Here is a 27295-nt window from a genome sequence, read left to right on the forward strand (position 1 = left end):
CAGAGATCAAGACTCTTAGCCTTCATGCTTAGTTGCTAAAAGGTTGAGATACAAGGATTGGGACCTCCCGGATGACGTAATGGAGGTGTTGCTTTTGTCCAGGTGTCCAGCAACAAAGTGTCTGTACCGTTGCCATTGGCGTAAGTTTTGAGACTGGTGCAGAGGAAAGAATGTTGATCCTTTTCAGTGTTCAATTCATGTGGTTCTCTCCTTCTTGATTTCTTTAGCACACAGGGGTCTTCAGGTGGGAACCATTAAAGGTTACCTAGCAGCGCTATCTATATTTAGGCGCTCATCCGAAGAATGCTCTTATTTTAAGATTCCATTGATCACTCCATTTCTAAAAGGGCTCACAAATGTGTTCCCGCTGTTGCCTTTTCAGGTGCCGTTCTGGGACCTTAACCTGGTCTTAAAGTTTCTGATGGGTGCTCCCTTTGAACTTCTGCCCATTGAGATTGTTGACCTTTAAGACTATTTTCTTGATTGCAATAACTTCTGCTCGAAGAGTGAGCGAGTTGCAGGCACTTTCTTCTAAGCCACCCTTTACTCTGTTCCACAAGGACAGGGTTGTATTGGAAGTACGTCAGTCCTTCCTGCCTGCCTAAGGTAGTTTCACTTAAGTCAGAAGTTTCTGCTACCCGCCTTCTATCCTCCTCCACATCCTAGTAAGGAAGAAGAAAGGTACATAGGTTGGACCCGAGAAGAGCGTTAAGCTTTTATCTTTCCAGAATGTCCAAAGTTAGAGTGGACAGCCAGCTCTTTGTGGGATATACTGGACACAGATTGGGCCAGGCTGTTTCTAAACAGACCATGTCTAGGTGGATCATCCTCATCATTTCCGAATGCTATAGACTGGCTGGCAAAGACCCACCTGAGGGCTTGCAGACTCATTCCACCAGAGGCAAGGCTACATCGACGGCCCTGCAGAGGGGTGTCCCTGTAAAGAACATCTGTGATGCTGCAACGTGGTCCTCCATACAAGTTTAAGAATTATTCCCTGGATACTCCCCATATTCAGGATGTTGTCTTTGGTAAGGCTCTACTTTACTCTATCATTTAATTGGGTATGTCTAAATTCTTCTCCCTCCTCCAGTCATGGATACTACTTTGGGAGTCTGTCAAAGATGAGGAACACGCTAGAGGACACAATCCATTTGAAGAACAAGTTACTTACCAACTGTTAACGTTCTTTTGACTATGTTCCTCCAACGTATTCCTCGTCACACTCCCAGCCTGCCCTTCTTAAGAATTTCCTATGCTATTACAGCTTTTGTTCCAACAAGGCTGAGTACAGTCAACGCTGTATTATGGGCACATCGGCCACACGATGAGAGGGGGGAAAAACATGAACTGAGGCTACGGGTGCCGTGGGTGCTACATATAACATCCGATGACGTCGCCCTCAACGGAAGCATTCGAGGGACATCGACCTGACGCCATCGCCGCGGGGCGCCCTCTGCTGAACTATTTCCGAAGCAGCCAAGCTGTGGACATTACATGTCAAAGATGAGGAATACGTTGGAGGAACATCCAGTCGAAAGAATGTTACCAGTGTGTAAGTAACTTGTTCTTTTGCATGCTGGTTAAACTCCTTTTCAGACAACATACCTATTGGAATAGAACACATTTCCTAATTCTAAGATTCTGGCTGCACAATAAATACTGTTGTGCAGAGTTTACTGAAAAGTTACTGATCTTTAAAACATTCAATACAAGGAATTATACGATTTCAATATGCCTCACTACTTTTTCTAGTGGTGTCTCAGTTGGAGTTTACTAAGAGCTAATAATGCGTGGCTCTCTGTAATGGGGCCTGTGTTTTTAAGCTTGATTGAGGTATGTCTGACCCTGGTTCATTTTATGCTTTTTAAACGCACATTTTTTTGTGTGGGAGTTTTACTGAAGTTCACCTGCGATAAGACTGTGGAAAGCTCAGAGGACTCCAACTCTTAGGTTTGGCCCGAACTACTCAAAAGATTTGGTAGTTATGGTCGAGCAGCCAGGCTTTGTCTAGGATGGAGAAGGGCTGTAGGTAATTACAAAGGCCTCGGAGCACACCTGTAGCCAAGAGTACACTTGCACACTGTAATTTTCTAAAAATAGGGTTATTAATTATAAACACTGTGGTCACTAATCCAATACTAGCATTACAGGTAAGTAAACGTATTCACATATACAGTAAGACATTTGTTAAGCATTACTCAGTTCAGTAGTAGATTGTTAGATGATATCCAGGTAAGTAGTCAGAGTAGTATACAAGTTAGCAAATACCTTAAATGTTGGTTAAAGAATGTAACACTAATAGGATACTGGTAAGTAACTTTTAGGCAGCCTACACTTTAGAAAGTCCAGCCCTATCTGAAGAGGAGCCTCAAAGTCAGTTGGGACACATTGTGACCAGGGCCCGTGGGGAGAAGAATGAGGGAAGGCACCACAATTAAAGTTGTCAAATTTAGCAGGATTCTTAACGGTTGAAAGTAGGTAAAATGTTTAGTTAAAAGAAGGTTCAGGGAGGTCAGCCAGACCTCCTGGAGGATTTTAGCTCAAATGACCGATGTCCTTATGCCAGAGAGAACACTATTGGGTCCAAAAGTAGTGGAACTATGTTTCCTGCTGTTCTGCACCACTCCCCACAAACCCCATCTCCACGGACCCTCCCACGCACAATACAAAGCCCCCACTGCACTGAAGGTAAAGTTTAAACTGCTTCCTACACTTTTATTTTAAAACAAAACCATTCCGGAGCGGTTTCTTTTTTAAAATAAAAGTATTGGTACTGTGAAACAGTATTAAAAAAAAAAAAGTAGAGAAGCGCCATTCCCACCCACTTTGATCACAGATTGGGTTGTCCACCCAAAAGGAGGTCAGGAGGAGCACAGATCGGTGCAGCAAGCACCAAGGTGAACACCTAGGAGCAGGACAATACCTTATTCCGAAGAAAGATGTTGTCACTGGCGGGTCCCCAAGGTGAAGCGACAGCAGCTCCCTGTTCAGATTCTTGGCTGGAGGCTGAAGAAAGAACTTTTGGCGGGAGCAGATGGTCAGCTTCTTGTGATGGGACACCCTACAGACGATCTTCACTATACTGGCTAATTGGGACTCAACACAGGCTTTGGTTCAGCGACGGTTGTCACACGACAGACCTCTCTCCATTTCTCTGTCTCAGACTTGGTTGAGAAGACTTCTTGGAGTAGGAACGAGTCAATGTAGGCCCAGAAGGGTGCCCAAAAAGTTCCAGCCGAAACCGTGCTTCAGGAGACGATACACAGCAAAATGGTCCAGGTGCCAGTGTATTGGGGAATTGCAGTTGAGGGCATTTGCAGCTCTTCAAGGGACGGCTCAAAATGCAGGTGGTCTCCAGACTGGTTAGGCCTATTAGTCCATGGGAGGAAGTTGTCCAGTCTGTATCTTCCCTGTTGATCCGAAGAGAGGGCTGGGGCTGCAGAGGTCACTCAGTCGGATCTGGCGGTCACTAGAAGTGGCTGCAGATGCAAACGTCCTTATTTGGTTTCTTGTTTCCATTGGTCGACTCTCCCTTCTGCCCCAGGACCCTCGCCTAGGAAAACGATCGGTATTCACCAATCATCATTCAAGCCTTAATGCAAATCTGGGGTCTGGCTTGTCCAAAAGGACAGCCAGACTCGTAGTTAGTACTTGATCCATGCAGACACACTGCAAGACAAAGAGCAGAGGAGTTTTGTTCACCTCCCCCACTTCTTGTCCTTTCAGACACGCAGAGGGCCTTGGGGGGCTTTTGCAAGGAAGCCCACCAAAGACAAAAGACCTAGCGGGACATCCCCCACCAAAGTATGTTGAAGAAAAGACAAGTCATCAACAGTTGGTAAAGAAAAAAGGACAGCCACCAGTTTAGGTCAATGATGACCCATGTGTCCCTTACCACAGCTGTGAGAGCAACCTTTGTGTAAGATAACAAACATTGGTAGAAAACATCCACTGCCACCAGCCACTCGGATGAACTTGCCACTGTAACTTGAAAGTTACAGGAGAAGTGCAAAAAGGGATACATTGTGTCCCTTCAGCACTCCACATAAGGTGGTGGGTGCTGATTCCACAAAATAAGTATGGTAGGATAAAAAGCATCCCCCTGTCCTTGGTAACGACTGTTATCACAAGAAAAATAAAAAGGGCAGCTCAAGGAGCTTCCAGCAACGCTGCGCAGAAAATGCTGCGTGCTGCAACAATGAATTGCATATGCCTAAAAAGTGGAGGAAAGCATAACCAAAAGAGTTGAAAGAGGTTCCCAAAGGTAGAGCAAAAGACTGAGTGAGTCTGGGAAAAGGTTCCCACTCAACTAGGTAGAACTGATAACAATCCAAGAGTCCAGCAAAAAGTGCTGGGGGACTCACAAGTGGGGAGAATTACCTGCAATAAGGAAAGTCTGCCTAACAATTTTGAATGCCTGAGTAAACGTGTTTTTCTGGTTAAAGGGATTTAATAAATTAGTGAATAAACAATGATTTTCCTTAAATCAACAAACCAGCTTTTCTGCTTGGAATCAGTCACCACAAACCTTGCCAGCAAGAGTGTGTTCATGTTACAATTTTCTATTTCTTTTCATATCCGTGCATTACTAATTGGTTTCTGCGCTGCTGGTTTCTGACAAAATTAGCCCATTTACTTGTGCGCCAAAAGGCATGCTTCATCGTAGCAGGCTTAGCCTTTACGGGTAACTGCCACCATAAACTTTAGTTTATATTAAGAAGCAGTCCGGCCCCTAAAGCTTTAATCAAAGAAGCTTTGTCAGATCAACAAATGGGACAGAGGTGAAAGGTGCAGGACAACACAAATATTGAAAGGTGGAATCATTAAATCTATACCTCTCAGACGTTTAAGTGTATATCGGATGGCTGAAAAATGATGTTTTTTTTTTCCTTCACAAATCGCACACGATTTAAAGGGATGAACCATCTTATGCCGGCTTTGTCAGCAGAATCATCCTGTCAAAGCTAGAACTTCAGAAATACACATTGGCACGCCCCCATCCTCCTAAAGGGAGGGTCAGGGAAGGCAAGAGCCCTGACATTTTAAAAACAAACTGAAACCAGATTGTTGATATGGATTTCCAAAATCAGCCCTTTGTGGGAAGATTTTGGGAGGCCACTCCATTTATGGTAAACGGGGAAGACACAGCGAGGTTAGCCAAAACCCAGTCAAGGTAAGGTAGACAAGCAGCCAGGCCTAGTCTCAGGAAAATTGAGAATGGACTAACACTACAATGAGTCAACACAGAACACCAACAATTCAGGTTAGACTGTAAGTATATTAAAATATAGTTATTTATTAGACCTTTACTTACTAAGCATATAAAAATCATAGGTAAGTATTGCTGCACAAAACCCTATAAACATGCACACATTCTCCATTAGGAGAATAGAATGGATTCATATGCAATTACCAGTTCAAAAAAGGTGATTAATCAGTTCTGTGTGATTTTATTGAAAACCTTTTTGAGAGGTAATTTATAGTGAAACTATCATAGCGAAAAAATAACCAATTTCTTTATTTTGTATTTTGGGGGTCCCCACAACCCACCCGTTTCCTTGTGTTTTTACACCACCCCAACACCCTCCTGACCCATTTTAACCACTTACCCAACACCCATATATATTTTTCTTTTATCGATTATTATAGCTATGTTATAAATTACCTCTCTGAAAATGTTTTCAATAAAATCACTGGATACAGAGTCATCTGATGCAAGCAAAAATAGTAAAAATAAGCACACAAGTACAGCGTGCCTGTATCTTACGAAATCCAACCTTAACATGGTATGGTGGCTAGTGTCCAAAAGTCACAAGTTCCAATATATAGCTGCTTCAGGTGAGGTATTCAGAAATGATTGTGTGCTCTGAATGTGCTTTGGTAAGTTTTTAAAAGTTAAATATTTACTCAGTCAGGTAAGTACCCCAATCTAACCTATTCACAGGTAAGACCTAGAAAATATCCTTAGCCCGGGTTTAGACAGGCAGAGGCCAGGTCAAAGGTAGTTGGGGGTAAAGACTTTACGCCCATCGTACTCTGTGGGAGACGGGGGGAGAGAGCAACAGATGTGTAGACTTTATCCCCTTAACTCAGAATGTACTGAATTCCACTTGTGTAGGTTCCAGATTTCATTCTAGATTCCTTGGTCGGTTCTTGTTCGACCATGATGGTCGTCTAGACAAAAGAATGCTTTGCTTCTCTGGATTTAGTTTTGGTTGGTCACTGTGCACAGGAATCAGTTCTGGACAGCTTCCAGTTGAAGACCCTAATGAAGGTAAAGGACAACTTCTCGGAGAGAGATGCCGGGGAACACCTCAAGGATTCAAAGACGACAAGATACAACGAAGGTCAGCATAGTCAGGTGGCGACACGCAATCGCACAGCAGTGAACACAGAAGCAGCCTCAACATAACTTACCCTGGAGTGAGACAGCTGAAATTCTGAGGACAGGCGACATGTGGCAAAAGTTGAAGATCTGCAAAGTTTAAAGAATCTGCCCGGAACAAGGATAACTGCAGCAACATCGCCCAAGAGAGAGCTGATCAGTCCAGTTGATCCAGGGACCCTTCGAAGGCTCATATCCTCTAGCAGTGGTTGAGACTGATTGTTCCCACCGGTTCAAGGGTCAAAGCACCAAGGAGGGTCTTCTGGGATCAGGCAGAGTAGCGGGGCCTCTCCAGGCCAATAATGGAGTCAATGCTGATCAGATGCAGGGGTCGTCAGCCGGCTGCTCTTCTTCGTAGAAGTCTTAGTTCCAATGATGATTTGTTGAACAGTTGCAGGATCCCTTCTTTTATCCAAGATACAGGCTGGGAGCAAGCGCAAGCCCTCCAATGTTAAGGCTGTGCACCATTCAAACAGACTGGTTATCCAATCATAGTCATCTCATCCGTCCAACAAGACTTTTAGGCCCTGAGGATGTGGACTGGCAATCGGACAGCCCCAGCCCCTTCCTCTAGCTCTCACACACACAAAGCCCACTTGTCCACGAAAGCAGCAGCTTTCACCAGGAAAGGGGTTTCCATGTAAGGCATTTTGTGACCCGAGAAGGCAGGTAAAAGGCCAAAGAACAAGTGAAAATCTCAAGGGACTGCCATTTTAGGGTGCTTGACACCTTTATTAGCCATGTGTGGTAAATGCGAAATGCATGAGAAAAATATCACACAAACGGTAAAAATTGCACAGATGCCACCGGCCTGTTTTAGGCACATTGTCACAGTAACCAAAAAGCCACTATATAAGAAAATAAGGCTACAGAGTATCCCAACTGCACTTCACTGTAAGGTGATGTGTGCAGTTGTAAAAATACAAGAATCCATATATAGAGACATAGGGCCTTATTAGGTGTAAGCCAGTCTGGGAAAAATGCTGGTAAACAGCCGGTACTACCGGCTCCTGCATTTTTCCCAGACCGACATACTCCGTCTGCTGGTAAGGGCAGTGAACTACCGGCAGGCCTGACTTACCGGGAGTTCAGGCCCCTACCGGCAGAGGATTCAGTGGTTCCCATTCCATCGAGTCCTATTTTTTTCCGCCATTCTAGACGGATGCTTATCTTTCGGCTTATAGCCATTTATTATTATTCAATTATCGATAGTTTATTCTACCTATCTACCTATCTTTGATATCACCGACTATCGAAACATCAGATGCCGGTGAAGACAAGAAAAACGACTGTCGAAAGACTCCTGTGACGGATCTGTTTCGGTCTTGGAAGGCCGCTTGGTGCTTCGGCCCACACAGTAGGGAGAGAAGGGGGAGGTCATTTTAGAATGTATATGCCCCTTTTCTTGCACTACATTCACCTAACTGCCGTATCATTTCGTTATGAACAAGACCCCCTTTAAATTTTGCCCCAAGTGCAATAGGAAATTTCCGTGGGTCGATAAACACCTAGTCTGTTACCTGTGTCTCCCGAGAGACCACATCGAGGGTTCTTGTCGAGCGTGTAGGCTCTTCAAGCCCAAGACTTTGAAGGACCGATCTACTAAATGCTGGGCCCACTACGCCAGGTAGCTCGACACCATGGAAATAGAAGGTGCCTTCAGCGACGGCAGCAACACAGCGGATTCTGACGGCTAAGGCAACAGGGTGACTTCAGTTACTCAAGCGCTGGCCCCCGACCCCATAAGACGGCCGGCGGCCTTGTTATGGGGACAACACCCGGCGGCGGTAGCGCTATCACCTTATCCTCCACTAAGCACACAACCCAAAGCCGAGACTCGACACACGTATCGAGCAGACGGCAATGCACAATGTCCAAGGAAAGGTCAGTGGAATCTCTGTCCTCTGGGCACTCGAGATCGCCACATGACCGGTCCTGACCGTCGAAGGACGGTACAGACGTCTCACGAAAATCTCCCACCGAGGGCCGATAGTCCGCGGACGAGGCTCCGGTTCAGCCCGTACCCGAAATTCGACGTTCTGTGTCAGGTCAGGTACTAGACCCCAAATAGTCGGGGAAATACGCTTGAGGGGGCCAGGGTAAAAAGATGGAGTCCGTCCAAGAAAAAGACCTCTAAGACCCCTAATAGGGATAAGACCCCCTCATAGGGAAAAATCTCAGGTTGCTAGGTCGAACGAACCTGTATCTCCAGATTCTCTATCTTCCACCCTGAAAAAGAAATCTCCTGCTTCTACCTTACTTGGTCCAATGGTCGGCTGAGGACCTAGATAGAGTCATCAGGAGGATGTCCGTCACGGCCAACTTCTATGAAATGGACTCTATTAAAAAAGTTTCCACTCCACCCACCCCCACTACAGCACCCTCTGGGTCACAGATCCCTGCACAACCCCCTGCTAAAAGCTCTCGCCCCTAGAATCCAGTGCAAGACAGTCATTGATCTCTATGGCCCTGACTCTGACCATGAACACCTCTATTCAAGAGGAAGCAGACCCTTATTATGGGGATGTTGCAGCAGACCCTTATTACGGGGATGATTAGGACCCTGAGGTTGTCCCTGAGACAAATATGTATGTCATTGACTCACCTGTTGATCAGGACCCACCGGTCATGGACTCACCAATTGACCCCTTCTGAATGAAGTGCTTGTCAAGGCGGCAGAGCATTTTCAGATACCTACCCAGGAAGAAAAACGAGATAAAGATTTTGTAGAGGACATTTTAAAAGATAAGGCTGTTACTCAGTTTATCCCTCTTTAAGTCCATTCAGCGAAAAAATACAGCCATCGCTGGAGACCCCTAATCTTACGCGGCCAGTAAACCCCTGCATAGAGAAACTATTTAGACCTGCCCCTTCTGACCCACTGTATATCGGAGGGCAACTAAAGCCTGATTCATTAGCTATTACCACAACTAGAAAAAGGGCTGGTATTCCCCTAGCTTCCTCTGAGGCCCCACCTGACAAGGAAAGCAAGAGACTTTACACAATGGGCAGAAAGGAGGCTTCCTCCGTGGCATTCCAGACAAGGATTGCTAACGATTCAACCCTGTTGGCCAGTTGCAACTGCCACAAATGGGATGAGGTCTCGGCCTTACTTTCATCGGCCCCAGAACCACTTCAATCTCAGCTTGCCCAAGTGGCCACAGAACGCAGGGCCACTGTGTCAAGCTGTTTATTAAAAACCAATCTTGACGCTGCGGATAACGCAGGCAGGATAATGGCTGAATGGACAATTATCAAGCGTCACGCTTGGTTGCGCCAACCGGGTTTTAAACCAGAGACGCAAGCCAACCTTATCAACATGCCCGTTGAGCCCAATGTGTTCTTTGGCAAGGTTGTCGAGGACGCCTTAAAGACAGCCAAAGAAGAGTATGATACTCTCGTCATTTGGGCCAACTGACCAATAGACCTACTAGCCAAAGGGGAAACAGGAACTTTCGTTGCTCACACGGCCAAAATTCACAGAGGGGTTGCACTTATACCCAAAGCTAAGGTACTGCCTGGGGGAAACAATCCGGGTCAATCCTCCCAGAATTACCCTAGAGGAGCGTGCAGATTCCACGGACGCGGCAGAAGCAACTCCTCCTGAGGTGGTACTGCACCTAAAAAGCAGTGACTATCCGCTCCAGGTGCCCTCCCATGCCTCTCCAGTAGGAGGGCGCATATCCACCTTCACCCACGCATGGGAGGAAATCACCACAGATAGATGGGTGCTGTCCACTGTAGAAAGGCGGATATTGGCTAGAGCTCCTCGAGCAACCCCAGAACCACCCCCCACAACAAAAGATCTATTACAAGGAACACCAGCGTATCCTCCTCGAGGAAGTCGCCACGCTTATACTAAAGGACACCATCGAAGTCGTCCCGGCCAACCAGGTAAACAAGGGTATTTATTCAACCTTCTTCCTTGTGCCAAAGAAAGATCTAACAATGTGCCCAGTATTAGATTTGCGCCCTGCAAACAAATATGTAAAGCCACAAAACTTCTGCATGGCTACTTTACAAGAGGTAATCCCTCTACTAAAAAAGGGGGATTACATGGCAACACTGGATATGAAAGATGCCTATTTTCATATGTCAATGTTCCCAGCGCACAGAAGATTCTTGCGTTTCAAGATTCGGAACCAGCACTACCAATTCAAAGTGCTACCCTTCGGAATAGCATCTGCTCCAAGGGTATTCACGAAGTGTCGTGACCCTTGTCCCTGGCCCTCACTGGCAAGTCAGCCTTCCAGTTAGGGCCAGGTCAAAGGCCTTAAAACCTCATCCAAGACTCTCTTGGAGTCAGTCCTGGCGCCTTTGGCGCCAGGCTCATAACCATCATGAAGACCAACATTACAATGGGACTATTTACTTGGGACAATTTAACTTGGGAGGAGGGGGGGGGGGGGGGTTCAGCCAACATGGCGGTGCACACATAGCTCAGTCACAAGGAACTGAGCTATGCGGTCTAGTCTTTTGCGTGTGGCAGGCCTGGGACTACTTTACCTGGACTACTTTACCCGAGACTATTTAAATCACACCCAAACAGCAGAACATGCTTTGCGTCATTCTGCTGTGGGCAGCGTAACGCTCACCATGTCCAGTTCTTTGATGCCAGTTTACCTGAAACCAAGGACCTGCAGAGAGAGAAAGAACACTACGAAACTTACCTGGAACAGTGTCCTGTCTTCAATCCACCGCTGACTTCAGTTCCAATCACCTGAAGGTACGAACTCCATCATCCGGCACCGCATGCATCCTGGAATACCATAACCTGGAAAGAGGAGAAAGAAAGACAGCATTAGTAAGCGTTTACTCACGTTTCCTCCCGAATGAAGAAAGCCACACAATTCTTACCTGGGTAGTCATCTCCTGGTCAGTATCATTGCTGGAACATTACAGCGCTCGGCGAGGAACATCGCAACCTGCAAGGAGAGAAAAGACACAGATTAGGAATATAAAAGGCGAAACAGCGCCGCGCATCACGCATTACTCACCGGCCAGCATCGCGCACACCGCGCTTTCGCCTACCGGCACATACTCATCTTCAAACTGCATGACAACACCAAAATACCTTTCCATACCTAAAAGGAAAGAAGCGAGACATTATTCGAGGTAAGAGGAACATAAGAACTGCATATAAAAACTGTAATGCAGCAAACCTACGGAGTCGCAGCAGGCCTGGATTCCCACAGGGGGCTTGCACCAGTGAAGTAACTTGGTCGCTGCTCGCCCCCCACATCTACGCGCCCCTGCCACGAGGAGCAGGACAGAGAATCCACCTCTTACAATATTAAGGTGAGGAGAAGGCCCAAGGGGGAGGAAGCAGTTGAGGCCACAGGGAGGTGGTAAAACATAAAGACAATCTGGTATTGAATCCAGCTCTCCTATATTGCAGACCCATCTTTAACCAGAGGCCTTACCAAGGGACCAGGAGAGGGTTTGAGAGTGCAAATCATCCAACCAGGGCTGGGTGGCGTCCCCGTGGATACCAGGTGAGCGTAACACGAAGGTACTGGCGGTGGTGGCAGCAATCCCGGTGTACCCTTACCTGGACGACTGGCTGATTACAGGGGAGTCCCCCCTAATTTGCAAACAAAACATTCAGAGAACTATCAACCTACTCTTCCAATTGGGCTTTTCCATCAACGAGAAAAAATCAGGCCTAGTGCCAAGCACAACCAGACAGTTCCTAGGAGCTGTCATAAACGCACAAGAGGGCGTTGGTCTTTCCGTCACTGGAAAGAGTCCAAAATATGTTACTGCAAATACCACATTATCAGGTCGGCCGCCAGATAAGGGTGCGCAAAACGATGCGTTTGCTAGGCATGATGGCATCTTGGATTTTGCGACCCATGCGGGAGTGGTTGGCGAAACAGTGGTTTCAGGCGAGTGGTCAGTGGGACGATCTAGTAGTTGTTTCGCCAACACTAATACAAAATCTTCACTGGTGGACAAGAGAAAATCTGTTGAAGGGGAAACCCTTCTACGATCCGGAAGTACAAGCTATTGTCACGACGGACGACTCACTCGCTGGGTGGGGGGCTCATTACCTTCACCACACAGCTCAGGGTCTGTAGTCTCAAGTGGCAGCACAAAACTACATCAGTCTGATAGAACTACTGGCAGTATTCAAAGCCCTCCAGGCATTCGAATCTCACCTAGCGAACCAATCTGTGCAAGTCCTGACAGACCGCACTACAGCGATGTTTTTCATCAACATACAGGGGGGCACACGTTCTCCAAATCTATCCAGGCTTGCGTAACAAATTTGAAAGTGGGCACCCAAACAGAAAATATTCCTATTGTCGCAGCACGTTCCAGGGGAACTCAACTCTCTCGCAGACTCATTGAGCAGAGATCCCCTACCAGAAGAACACGAGTGGCAACTACACACAGGGGTCGTAGAACACCTCTTCTCTCAATGGGGTTTCCCCACAATAGACTTGTTTGCTACAAGCGAAAACAGGCAATGCCCAGACTTCCGTCCAAGTCCCTCCCAGCCAGGCTCCAAGGGGAACGCCCTATGGATTAACGGGTCGGGAGATTTGCTTACGCTTTTCCCCCCAGCACCTCTAATCAGGAAGGTGGTGAACAAGATCCACAAGGAACAGGTGACGCTCATCCTAGTTGCTCCTATGTGGGCAGGACAACCCTGGTATCCACATCTGCGCAAACTGGCAATGTGTGTTTCCATCAAACTTCCGTGCCCATACAATCTGCTCACTCACCACGGGGGACTAACAGTGTACCCTCAACCTCACTCAATGAACTTGGCAGCATGGCTCCTGAGGACATAGAGTTTGGACATCTTAATCTGCCACAGAGATGTATGGCTATCTTGAAAGAATCAAGAAAGCCTAACACCTAGTGTAGGGGAGGAGCGGTCCAAAATACCCCCCCTGGCCTACATCTCCACCCCAGGTGAGGGCCATGGCTCATCTGGTGCCCCCTCCTTACCACCCGGGCCCAGGTGGTGGATGGCTCACCTGCTGAAGACATTGCCCACACGTATTGAATTTAGCTAGGCCTCAGAAACCATTTTGTCTAATAAAGATGGTGTGAGCGTGGCGCACTGCAGCGCGGCCCCCACCCTCAGAGAGTTTCAATTATCCCTGTTGCCGCAGCACCCTGGCAGATCCGCTGTGAGCACGTTCCCACGAACAGGACGGACATGAGCTAGCCTAATATACTAACACTGTAACATTTCACCTTCCGCAGTCTATCACTGCTCCCAGAATGACCCGGTCAGCAAGGCCTGGGTGATGGGAAGATCTGTAGAACGGGCATCCGATGAAAGCAGAAAGGAACCCAAAAAATGAATGTCTTCTAACATGTACAGCCTTTCCATACAACCATGTTTACTAAAGAAACCTGTAAAATTGTGTATGACACCAGCCATGAAGGACCCACACCCCTACAGGGGTGTGCAAATGATAAAAGCATTCCGGGGGAGTGTTCCTTAGATGTATCATTGAAAACCGTACAGCCCGCGGTCCCGCGCCATAACTGAACTAATGCTGCTAGAGTGCACAAGAAAACGAATGTAACCATACAGGGGGCACATGTGAAGGGTGTGTGAGAATGCACTCGTCACGCGTGTATGTCTAAGCCCCTTGCATGCCGCCACCGTCACATACGGTGGCGGTTCATTTTCTATGTACTACATCAACCACAATACTACCTCACTTGCTACAAGATGTATATGTATATAGCTAAATACTGTAATAGTTGAAACATAGTGTACGAATAAGGTGCTCAGACTGGATATAACTGAAATACCTCCAGCGAAATGAAATGTATGTTTTCAAGTAATTCAAACAAATATTATAACGTGTTCTAATGATGGTGATGTTTTCGCTTCCAAAAACCGGCAACACGCGAGGAGGATACCTTTGTAAATATGTGCAAGGCCATTTCCCCTCCCATCCTCCAGAGACTGCCAAACATGAGAACAGAGGCCCGCACCGCGCTGCCCCACCTCCCCCAACTAGACTGGAGCCGCTTCAAAGATGTGTAGCCCCCTCTGCAGCACCCAAGGCCACGGGCCTCCACCTGCATTATTTACAGCACAGCAGTAAACCCCTGCCTGAACCCACACTTCCAAAGGCGCCCCCTCGTAAACCCCACAACCCACCAGATCATCTTAGACTTATGGCCCTGTGCAATCAGGACACCCAACACTGTGGCAACACACAGCGGCACATTTATAACCACATCTAGCAAGACAGGGAGGCTTGCACCGTCCGTCCCATGCCCCGAAGCTTAGCCCCTCAACCTATGGCTCCGGTCAACAGGACACTGGTAACCATGCCCTGACGAATGACCATTAGACCCCTCACAAGGTGCATTCCTCCTGTGTTGCATTAACCTGTAGAATAACCGATTGGAAGATTTACTAAAGAAGATAATATTGTAATGACTGAATGACTGCAGTGTGCATGGCCTAGGGCAAATAAGTCAGGAAAAGACATTCATCTCTGACACTGGCCGCGATGGCACAACAACACTGCCCGGATGAACTTTGCCAACCTGCCAGGCCCAGCCCAACCCACGAGGCTGATCAGTGACGTTCTCCAGCCACGGCCAACCGCATCGCAGCAGCACCTATAGTTAGTCGTCGGCACCCAATCCCATTGAACTTGTGCCCCCTATAGTGTGTAGGTTCTTATGACGTTTTTTGTAAATATATACGCCTGTCTTTGCTATTGTCAGACAGAGCGCTCTCGGAGTTTGCAGAGTTCTTTGCATGCCATATTCTGATTGATAAACTCCCATTTAAGCTCACCCGCACTCTGTCTTAGCCTTATTCCCTACTTGGGAGAGTCCTTCATTGTCTCTCATTGCGGGGAGGATCGTGCTGGCTGGGGACGCTCGCCTTCACTAGGCACTGTCATTTTGACAAGTGGAGATTTGTAATTTGGTGCCAGTCGAAACAAATTAACCCCATAGAATGCGAGAAGGAGTACATTCTAACTTAAATGCTCCACTTGCTAGATGCAGGGTTAGTATTCAACTCCTTAAAAGTCCACCTGGCAACCTTGTCAGCCTATACCACTTCCCACATTAAGGTCTTGTGGTGCTCGGTATCTGTCATCAAAGCATTCATGGAGGGAGTAAAGAGGCTCCACCCTCCAATTTCGAACCCGCCGACCAGGATGGGATCTCAATGTTTTACTCGCTAAGCTCATGGGAACCCCCTTCGAGCCTATGCAGAAGTCTAGTCTCAAACACCTGACTTGCAAATCTGCCTGATTAGTGGCCATCAATTCCATAAGAAGAGTTAGTGAAATACAAGCATTGTCAGTGCAGGATCCCTTCTTTGTTTACACAAAGACAAGCTGGTTTTACGTACTTGCCCTAGGTTCTCCCCTAAGTTCATCTCGAAATTTCACATAAACCAGTCTCTTGAGCTACCAGCCCAGGAACCCACCAGCTCAGCTGATGTCAAACTCCACACACTAGATGTGAGGAGGGCGGTCCTCTACTATGTAGACCAGACCAGACCGCTAAAAATACAGATCAGCTGTTTGTCTCCATAGCGCCAGGCAGAGAAGGTTACCGCATTTCAAAGAATTCCATCTCTTGGTGGATAGTCCGATGTATACAATTGTGATATTCCCTATACAATAAGACTCTGCCTTTTACACCCAGATCTCACTCCACAAGGAGCACAGGAGCCACTCTGGCTTTCATTGCAAACGTCCCTCTACATAGTATTTGCAAAGCAGCTACATGGAGCTCAATACACACTTTCGATCAGCACTACTCACTGCATTGACACTCATTTCAAGACAGATACACAAGTGGGACAAGCGGTTCTAAGACATCTGTTTGCCCACAAAACTTCACATCCCACCACCTTCTTCTAACACTGCTCGCTAATCTCTGCACAGCATGTGATCTAAGCAGATTCCACAAGCCTCAGTAGGGATACATTACTCACTGTAATCGTATTACTGATGCTTGTATCTGCTTAGATTCACATGCGCCCACCCTTCCTCCCCTCAGAGAGAAGGCGCATGGATGCTTATGAGCTTGTCCAATACATATCTACTTGGATACAACTTACTCGCGCTACACCTCATGCTTCCTCATGTCAGAAAAATAACAATCTGAGGGACCTCGAGGCGTGAGGGATCATGGGTACAGTGGGCGTCACACTAGGGATAGTATTACTGGCACGCCCTGTCGACGTCCCTTTTTTTGAGTTTCAAAAAAAACTAATACTTTGCAGCTTCCACTGGATGTCGGCCTATGCACAGCATGTGGATCTAAGCAGATACAAGCATCAGAACTACGATTGCGGTGAGTAATGTATCCCATACATAGAGTTGTCTTTTGATGGATTTTGATATGAGGTACTGATGAGTTATATTTCCTTTTCTGTCATTAGATGGGGCTACTGTGATGTTTTGGAAGGGGAGCCAGCAAATTGTACTGGAAAACTGAGACCCATGGGGGAAGGAGATATTATTGCCATAATCCTAGTTTAGATGGTTTTATTGTACTCCTAAATGGTTCTGCGCAGAAAGGGCACATACACCTGTTCACCTGGACACTTAAGTTGTATACAATTGATGCTATGATGGTGTGTTTAAATAATTTAAGAATGATTAGAGAAGTGGTGACTAAAATGTAATGCTGCTAAATTATGTGCTTAGGGCACATAGGCACAGAGGGATGTCAAACCGAATCCCGATATTTCTCAAAAACCACTGTGCCCATGCTGAAATGCCAAACAAATCGCTGAGATATAATTGTAAACAAACTAAATTATTCATGCTCACAGATATTGTAAACGCTCCACAAACAACCGGTGCTTTCAGTACATAAAGCACACTGCATCGCTAATGTAACACAATAAAGTGTAAGCAGATAGTTATTGCTCTTTATATGTGACTACTTTGTTCATCTTTCTTTTTCTTATCCTCCCATAGGGGATTGAAGATTACAATGGAGATATGGACTTCAAAATGGCTGGTACTAGTAAGGGGATAACTGCTTTACAGGTATAGGGTGGTTTACTTTAATTTTGGTTTTCATGGCGATTATGACTAAATGGTTACACTTGCCTTTTGTATACTTATGTTTTCTCTCTGTTCAATAACAGGCAGACATCAAAATACCTGGTCTTCCTCTAAAGATTGCAATGGAAGCTATCCAACAAGCCACAGGTGAGCATTGCCAATAGTTAAGAATTCACTTCTAATGGATTCCTTCCTCCCATGTATTCCTCATGTATGATATCCCATCCGCAACGTAGCTGATCTTCAGAATCTTTTCTGCAGACAGCGCAGTGCCGCTGTATTCACCCACCATGCCTATGCGCCCCTACACCAGGCTTCACATCTGAACCACTATATTTCAGGGCACCGTGACATTGGTTCCTTTTTTCCACACACTTAGCGAGCTTCAGGCACACGATTAATTCAAAACAAAATAATGCCCATCCCTGCAAAGGCCTCAGGTTTTAAAATGTTCATGGATTGCGGCCGGCTGATGTCGGTGTCAGATCCCCATTGCATCTCCTTGTATTGCTTGGGAAAGAGGCACGCTGTCACTGATTGCAGGTCGTGTCAATCCATGGATCGCAAACCCCTCTGGGAAAGGTCTGCTTACTCTTCACCCACCAGGCTTCGGGTGAAGGCACGAGGTGTCGGATGAGGACGCCTGTTGTCTAGCCTCCAGAGCCCTACGCTCATCCGTCTCCAACTCCCTCAGGGTCAGCCGCTTCTCGAAGCAACGAGCTGGGGGTAGATCTCTCTCCACGGCAGGGGCCTCCCTCTGGAACAGCCTTCCTGCCTCCCTGAAACTTGAGGAGAACCATCTCCGGTTCCGGAAGCACCTCAAAACCTTCCTCTTCACTTCTGCTTTCTCTCTCCCTCTCCCCTGCTAAATTCTTCACCTAAACTGCACTGATTCTGCAACTGGGCCACTCTCACCGACCTCGGTCCTTGGCCCAGTCACTCTTCACTTGCACTGCCTCCCTGGCAACCCCTGCACTGCGGGACTGTCTCTGTATCCCTACAGCCCCACCCCCCCCAGCACTTGTCTGCACTTACCTTGCACTTGCCACCAGCTGGCCCTATTTATTTATTTTATTTCTATTCTACTTATTTGTACTGCACTCCCCCCCTCCCCCTTCCACTTTTTCCCTTCCCCCTACCCCTGCACTTGCGTGGTCTGAATGACACCTGGCCTAGTAGGATCGTTGTCTGTCTTCCCCTTGTTCCCCCTTCCCTGCCTCGTCGCGCCTTGAAACACTTGTGTATAGGCGCGTTACAAATGCCATATCATATCATATCATAAGGGTTGTACCAGGCCTTTTTACACATTAAAATATTGCAAATACGACACCTTTCATCTTTCTATGCATACTCCCTATGCACCAGTTGAGAGCAGAGGTCACTGCAAAAGTGCAGGTGACCTGACAGAAACCCGAGCACATGCTTTGATTCTCATCTGCAAGGATTAAACGGCAGGCCATGAAGGAGTGGTTCAGACATATTTCTCTGAACTGTGTGCTCTTAGTCTGCCGGAGAACACAGTGAGATGAGACATGTTTTTTTCTGGTAAATTGCTGCTCTGTGTTTTGTCTGGAGAGGCCCATTTTGCATGCATATTTTTCCTAGCATTTAGGATTGTTGCAGTAATAAGATGGAAAACTTAGCTACAATTGAGAAGTGTCCTTTTAACAAACCAAGATGCTTGCTTGCATTGCACAAAAGTATTTTTCGAAGTTCTTGTGTTGTGTGCATTTATCATTAAGTTGCATCTATGGTGTGTTCAATACAATGTGTAGGCGAACATTTGCCACAAATGTAATGATTTATTTTAAGCCAGCCATCTTTGCTACACAACGGTTTTTGTTATCTGTTCTATTCATTTTTAAATTAAGTAATGTTGCGGTGGCTTGTCGCATACTGTTTACACTCTTGCTGAGGCAAATTATCTTTTCTCTTACAATTTAATTTTGTTAAAACAGTGTGGACAATACTCCTCACCTTAAAACCTTATCTGGGGCACGGATTAGTATTCAATGTCTAGTTTAAACGTTGCTTAAACCTGAACTTGGAGTCCATATGATATATGGTAATATAAATCGTCAAGCTGCAATTCCCTTGCTCAAGGAGGGAGTGATTGTCATTTCACCAATAACAAGTGTTGCAGCCTGTATGAAGTCTTCAAGACTACACTTAAAATATGCAAAACCCGACTTGCCGTCATGTACAGGCACTATTACAAGACAACAATGAAATGGTTATATTTACAAATAAAAAGGAAACTCAGCAAAACCTGTTCCTGTAGTGATAATCAGTATAAGTGTTTACATATTTATGTAGCGCTTCATGCAGGATTCCTCAAACTTCTAAGCACTGATTATTATTGGCCCAGTCGATAGTCAGTTTACTGACTTCTAAAGGATGTAAGGCTAGCTCTGGCCAGCCAACATAGGACCATGAGACAAGATGTAGATTTAAGCATTGAGCAGTTGCCTCTGCGCCATCGTATCACAACACTGTCATACCATTAAGCACTACCAGTTCCAGTAAATGAGGGTTTTCATTAATCAACAGACAATTCTGCTGTCAAACCTCAAAACACAATACAAGTTATGTATGGGTTTGTTTGTGTCTTAGAAATTCAAATATATGCAGAAGAGATCAAATATGCAGACCTTTGTAGAGGAAAAATGAAAGCCATATTGAGTGACTTATCATCCTGTAATATTAACATTCCATTTTGCAACATGCTTTAGGAAGGGGACCGGCTGTCGAGTGGCCGGGAAATGGTACACAAATTAATTTTTCCAAGGTTAAATTCCTTCTTATTACGATTTACTAAATTCCTACTATGTGGAGTTTTTCTGATTCCGGAAGCAAATTTGTCCTTCCCATTAGAACTAGTCGCCATCAATGCTATATTAGTTCGATCTATGAAGAGCCTGCACTGTAGAGGCAATTAATGTTCCTATTCTATGTCGGTGGTGTTCCCACTGCTGTTATGCTGTTCGTATTCTATTTTAGGAGAGCTTGGATCACGCTGAAGCCTATTCTGTTCCCGTTCTTTGCGAGTTTGGGTTGCATTTCTGATGCCTTTGTTTACCTGTTCAGTGTGGGGGTGCTTGCACTGCTCCATCCCATGCAGTTTCTTCTTTATGTGAGTGCAACCTCTACTGCTGTGACCGACTTCTTTGTGTTAATCATGTAAGATTGCCTTGAGACCATGATGTCCCTGTTAAATATGAGGAAAGAATGCTATACCAAGTTCCATGTTGTAACAGCCAGACTGCATCAGAAGCCATGGGACGCCATGCGAACACCAAATACCCGGAAACAACGGAGGGGCCCGCAGGAAGCAACGAGGTGGACCCTGGAGAAGCAGATCTCAAATCTGAACGTACGGGCCATGAGGAGGAGGAGGACACTGAAGGAAGCAGTCATTTGTGGTCAGAGGCAGACCTGGGTGCCATCCGCAAATTGTGTTGCCTGAATGCGGATAGTGGAAACCCTAACGCACAGCCGGTAGCGGGGTTGAGAAATGGCGTGGGTCCTACGGGCGAGGAACGCGGAAACCACGACACAGGCGACCAGATGGAGCAAGGGTCTGCCGGCGTGTGCCGCGTGTACCGCAGCACGAACGACCAACGAGGGGAGGTTGTTTGGCCAAGACGCCACAAACGGGGAACGGAGCAAAGAGAAGCAAAAGAACCGTATAACCTCACACTCGTAAAACAGAGAAAGAGACCAAAAAGAAGGATATTAGAAGGACTTTATCCTTACCAAAGCTGGGGACCTCTGACTGTATAAACCCCAATCTTCACCTCGTGGCACATGGCGGGGAGACATCATGGCGACTGGGAGCACAGAAGGAAGGGGGGCGGGGATTGGGAGGGTTTTTTTATCCTCAGACATAAGGAGAGACCTGATTGGGTCAAGAGTGGCCAGCCCCTATATAAAGCAAAGAGAGACGAAGGACTGAGGGGGAGTTCTTTCTTCTTTCAGAATCGGTTTGGAAGCGAGGAGACCACAAGTCCATACCAGTGGGCTTACGAAGATTAAACCGAGATTTCTGCCTTACACTCGCAGAAAACCCATCAGAGTCATCTCGGCTGGAAAGAGAACTGATGCTTGATTTAATATTTTCTTTTTAATTCTTAAAAAGTCAATAAAGACTGACCTTTGTTCAAGTTACCTGCCTAGTCCGAGTGGTCTGTCACAAAATTTGGTGTCAGAAGTGGGATCGTAAACACCATGGAGGCCCTCATCAAAGCTCTCACAGACAGACAGCAACATCTCCAGAAATCGTTACAGGTGCAGACCCACTAGGCTCAGGCAGACAGGCAGGCTCTATAGCAAGCACTACAACTACAAGCGGCTAATCAAGATGTCATTGAACAGATTGCCGAGACAATGACAGCTACCAGAGGAGCTTCCATAGCCCTTACCAACGTGCTACAGAAATTCCAGCCAGGAGAAGACCCAGGTTATTTCTTTACCAATTTTGAAAGAGTAGCAATAAATTCCCAGTGGCCAGTGGAAAAGTGGGGCCACTTCATTGCTCCCCTCTTGACTGGATCCATGCAAGGAGCATACCAGGCTGCTAATCCTGCAGGCGATGCCATGCATGCGGACATTAAGAAAACCATACTGGAAAGGATGGGGGTGGGCGAGGAAGCCTACAGGGCTAGGCTAAGAGAGACACGTCTACGCAACGGAGAGACCCCCAGGCAATTGTATTATAGAATACATGACTTAAGTGGTAAATGGTTAAAACCAACTGCTAGCACTGTTCAAGAAATCATGGACAAAGTTAAACTAGAACAGTTTGTGGATGCCCTACCCACGGCTATGCAACGGTGGGTACGTCAACACCACCGGCCCACTTTGTCAGAAGCCATTGACATTGCTACGGCTTTCCAAAAGGCCGGCCCCACCAGGTTGGCTCTGTTGGATGTACATAAACCAGCACCTTGAGGAACTCCAGTCCCGGAAGTCAAGAACAGTCGCCCAGAAATCCGCACAGCAGCCTGGCCCCCCCTAACAAGCAACCTCAGTGCTTTGACTGCGGTGAATGGGGACATATAACCCGGTTCTGCCCGAGAAGACCTAAGCCCGAGCCAATGGAAATTGGATGTGCCCAGTCCAGAGAATTCCGGAGAAAAAGGGAGCCTTATCTAGTGGAAGTCCGAGTGGATGGCACTCCAAGACAAGGTCTTCTTGATTCCGGAAGTGAACAAACAGCCATAAGGCCAGAAGTAAGTGGGGTTAAAGGGGCGGGAAGACAACCAATTCAAATAAAATGTGTACATGGGGACACTAAAGAGGATCCTTCTAAGGAAGTAGACCTAGAGGTTAATGGGGTAAATTCCAGAATGAGAGTCGCCATAATGCCTCACTTGCCAGCCCAGGTGTTATTGGGTACTGACTTACCGACCTTTGGAGAGTGTTTAAACGAAGCCGAATGGTTAAAGTCAGCACCATATGCACATAGCGAGATTGAACCAGGTGTTCCCAACATATAAAGAAAACCCGGAAAGAGGTTAGAGAAGCTAAACGGCAATGGGAAGAAGGGAACAAATACATTGGAATGATAGAATGGTTACCAGAGGACAGCGTAAACTCATTTCGAAGTGAACTATTAACGGATCCTACTCTGAAGAATGCGAGACAACAGGCCGTACCTGTCCAGGATATTGGGACAGGATATCCCTGGTTCAAAACAAAGAAAGGCTTGATATATCGCATAACTAACGATTCAAGTAGAGGGGAATTGGAACAATTACTGGTACCTAAATGTTTTAGGTCAATTGTGCTAAGTTTAGCCCACGATGACGTGGTAGGCCGACATCTGGGAAGGGAAAAAACTCAAGAGAAATTGTTAAAAAGGTTCTTTTGGCCAGGGGTGTACAGAGAAGTGACTAAATACTGCGAAGAGTGCCCAATTTGTCAGAAGACCAGTCCTCATAAACCACACAAAGCCCCTCTACAGCCAATGCCTCTTATAAAAGAACCGTTTACAAGAATAGGAATCGACCTGATTGGTCCCTTGGAACCTAGCAGCCATGGACACAAGTTCATATTAGTCATAGTGGACTATGCCACCAGATACCCGGAAGCCTTCCCAATGAGGGGTATTAGTGCTCAACAAGTATGCCAACAGTTGGTTCCATTCTTTTCGCGAGTTGGACTGCCTAAAGAAATAGTAACGTATCAAGGACGCAACTTTGTGTCGGGAGCTATGGAAAAAGTGTGCAAGCAACTACATACTTCCGTATATCACCCTCAAACGGATGGACTAGTTGAGAGGTACAACAGAACTATTAAGACCATGCTCAAAAGAGTAACAGCACCGTTGGGGAAAAGATTGGGACAGAGTGTTGCCTTGGGTGTTAATGATTCTTAGAGACACTCCAGTCATCTACAGGGTTCTCACCATTCGAGCTATTGTTCGGACATAAGCCAAAAACAATCCTTGACATAGCCAAGAAAGATTGGGAAGAACAAGAGGAAGAAAAACCTCTTAGGGACTATGTCCTAGAAATGAAGGAACACCTGACTAAACTTAGAGAGTTGGCCAAAGAAAACCTGGGAAGAGCTCAAGTGTCACAAGCTACCTATTACAACCAAAACGCCAGGATGAGTACATTTCAAGTAGGGGATAAGGTCTTGGTATTGTTACCTAACTCCTCCAATAAAATGCTGGCCCAGTGGAGAGGACCATATAAGATTACAGCCGTCTTAGGCCCCGTGAATTACCTGGTTGAACAACCCAACAGGAGGGAAAAACACCAGAACTATCACATCAATCTCCTAAAAAGTTGGAGGGAACCAGGAAGAGAACCCCTAAGGGTAAACCAACTAGAGGTGACAAATACGGAAAAGGCTTTCCAGGCGGTGAAATGGGGGGCACAGCTGGAGCACGAGAAAAAAAAGGAACTGGAAAGACATTTACAATCATTGGAACAAGTGTTCTCTTTCTATCCTGGGAAGACGTCCCTTGTAGAGCATGAGATTCACACTGACCCCTCCCAAACAGTAAGAATCCGCCCTTACAGACTGCCTGAATCAAAAAGAGCAGCAGTACAAGCAGAGGTAGAAGAAATGTTACGCCTGGGAGTAATAGAACCATCCACCAGGCACTGGTCCTCTCCAATCGTGTTAGTTCCCAAACCCAATGGATCCATCAGGTTCTGTATGGATTACAGGAAACTAAAAACCATATCCACCTTTCAAGCATACCCCATGCGCAGAATCGATGAGTTAATAGAGCAACTGAGTACAGCCAATGATATCCGCACGATTGACCTAACCAAAGGATATTGGCAGATTCCCCTACGAGAAGAAGACAAGTTGAAGACTGCATTCTCTACTCCATCCGGGCTATAACAGTTCACTGTATTACCCTTTGGTTTACACGGTGCCCCAGAGACTTTTCAGGCCTTAATGAATAAAGTCTTGGCCCCACACACAGCATACAGTTCAGCATATCTTGATGATATTATCGTGTTTAGCAAAACATGGAAGGACCACCTCGAACATTTGGTGAATGTAATAAGCTCCCTAGGAAGGGCAGGACTACACATCAATCCTAAAAAAAACATCCTCGGTGCCAGAGAAACAAAGTATTTAGGTTACCTGGTGGGAGGAGGGGTTATTAAACCCCAGGTGGACAAAGTCGAGGCTATTACAAAGCTGACCATGCCTAGTAACCGGAAACAAATAAGAGCGTTCCTGGGATTCGTAGGCTATTATAGAAGGTTCATACCCATGTTCTCAACCATTGGCGGTTCCTTTGACTGATGCCCTTAAATCCACCTACAAGGGAAATGTGTTACAAGACGACGCAGCCAAAGCTGCGTTTCAGTCTCTTAAAACTATCATTTCTATTATACCAGTCTTGAAATGTCCAGACTTCGGAAAAACGTTTTCTGTGCAGACTGATGCTTCTGGAACAGGATTGGGGGCTGTGTTGTCACAGGGAACGGAAGAGGACTTAACACCAGTCTCCTTTATCAGCAGGAAACTCCTACCTCATGAGAGAACGTACTCCACATTAGAAAAAGAGTGTTTGGCCATCAAATGGGCTATTGAGACCTTACAATATTACCTGTTTGGAAGAACCTTTACAGTTTTCACAGACCATGCTCCCCTACAATGGTTGGCCACGAACAAGGATTCCAATCAAAGAGTTCTTAGGTGGTTTCTCACGCTGCAGGCATCTGCTTCAAAACGGTACATAAACCAGCATCATTTCAGGTGGTTTCTGACTATCTGTCCCGGAGCATGGATCGGCCTGAGCGGCTCGATTCCTGGGGTGGTGTGTGTAACAGCCAGACTGTATCAGAGGCCATGGGACGCCATGCGAACGCCAAATACCCGGAAACAACGTAGGGGCCCGCGGGAAGCAATGAGGTGGACACTGGAGAAGCAGATCTCGAACCTGAACGTACGGGCCGAGGGGAGGAGGAGGAGGAGGAGGAGGAGGAGGACGACGACGCTGAAGGAAGCAGTCATTTGTGGTCGGGGGCAGACCTGGGTGCCATCCGCGAATTGTGTTGCCTGAATGCGGATAGTGGAAACCCTAACGCACGGCCGGTAGCAGGGTTGAGAAGTGGCGTGGGTCCTACGGGCGAGGAACGTGGAAACCACGACACAGGCGACCAGACGGAGCAAGGGTCTGCCGGCGTGTGCCACAGCACGAATGACCTATGGGGGGAGGTTGTTGGGCCAAGACGCCACAAACGGGGAACGGAGCAAAGAGAAGCAAAATAACCGTATAACCTCACACTCGTAAAACAGAGAAAAGAGACCAAAAAGAAGGATATTAGAAGGACTTTATCCTTACCAAAGCTGGGGACCTCTGACTGTATAAACCCCAATCTTCACCTCGTGGCACATGGCGGGGAGACATCATGGCGACTGGGAGCACAGAAGGAAGGGGGGCGGGGATTGGGAGGGTTTTTTTATCCTCAGACATAAGGAGAGACCTGATTGGGTCAAGAGTGGCCAGCCCCTATATAAAGCAAAGAGAGACGAAGGACTGAGGGGGAGTTCTTTCTTCTTTCAGAATCGGTTTGGAAGCGAGGAGACCACAAGGCCATACCAGTGGGCTTACGAAGATTAAACCGAGATTTCTGCCTTACACTCGCAGAAAACCCATCAGAGTCATCTTGGCTGGAAAGAGAACAGATACTTGATTTAATATTTTCTTTTTAATTCTTAAAAAGTCAATAAAGACTGACCTTTGTTCAAGTTACCTGCCTAGTCCGAGTGGTCTGTCACACATGGCATACCTTTTCTATAGCAGGAGGGGTGTGCCCTCCTGAAGCCTATTTTGCACATGTTCTAAAGACCCATTCCTTATCTGTTCTCTGTGTAGGTATTTTCTACCCTTGCTCAACTTGCATGGATCCGCTCCACCTGTTCTACATGTCGACTGCTTGCATTGCTGTTACCCTGATTCATCTAATTTCCCTGATGCTTTTTCCCTGATTCACTTTTTCTGTTTGTATGAGGGAAGCCTGATCGGCTCCTGCTCAAGATGACCTGTTTGAGTGAAGCATTAAAAGGTTTATGCTGCTTGTTGTACCTACCTATTCTTTGCATGCAGGGGAAGTTCAATGTTTTCTCCCATAGATTCCTCATCTCCGCCGTCCCCCCTTACCAGACCCTCTTGGCGGAAAGCCAGTACACAATCAGTTCTATGGTCCCTCGGCGTCAAACTGCTAAGGAAAAGGGGTGGAACTGAGGTCGCGGGATGCATCACCTCAATATTTACTGGCTTGATGTCCTGTCTGGCGTGGGGTACGTAGAGGCGTCTGGCAGACCCGACTGTGCCACCTGTAGGTGGAAAAGTTTCAAAAGATCAGCTGCACTGCAGATTGGGTATCCTTAATGAGGA

At 46.6% G+C, this 27295-nt stretch overlaps 1 protein-coding gene across 1 annotated transcript in view; it reads left to right on the forward strand.

Moving 5' to 3' along the window:
- The window catches only part of PNPT1 (polyribonucleotide nucleotidyltransferase 1), a 1336943-nt gene that overhangs the window by 968062 nt on the left and 341586 nt on the right, over window positions 1-27295 (forward strand). Inside the window, exons 20-21 of the mRNA XM_069608057.1 lie at window positions 17329-17400; window positions 17502-17565. Coding sequence (XP_069464158.1) covers window positions 17329-17400; window positions 17502-17565 — 136 coding nt within the window. The remainder of the gene's footprint in view (window positions 1-17328; window positions 17401-17501; window positions 17566-27295) is intronic.

Source organism: Ambystoma mexicanum, chromosome 4q, assembly GCF_040938575.1.
Source record: "Ambystoma mexicanum isolate Mex_15411 chromosome 4q, UKY_AmexF1_1, whole genome shotgun sequence".
Classification (NCBI taxonomy): domain Eukaryota; kingdom Metazoa; phylum Chordata; class Amphibia; order Caudata; family Ambystomatidae; genus Ambystoma; species Ambystoma mexicanum.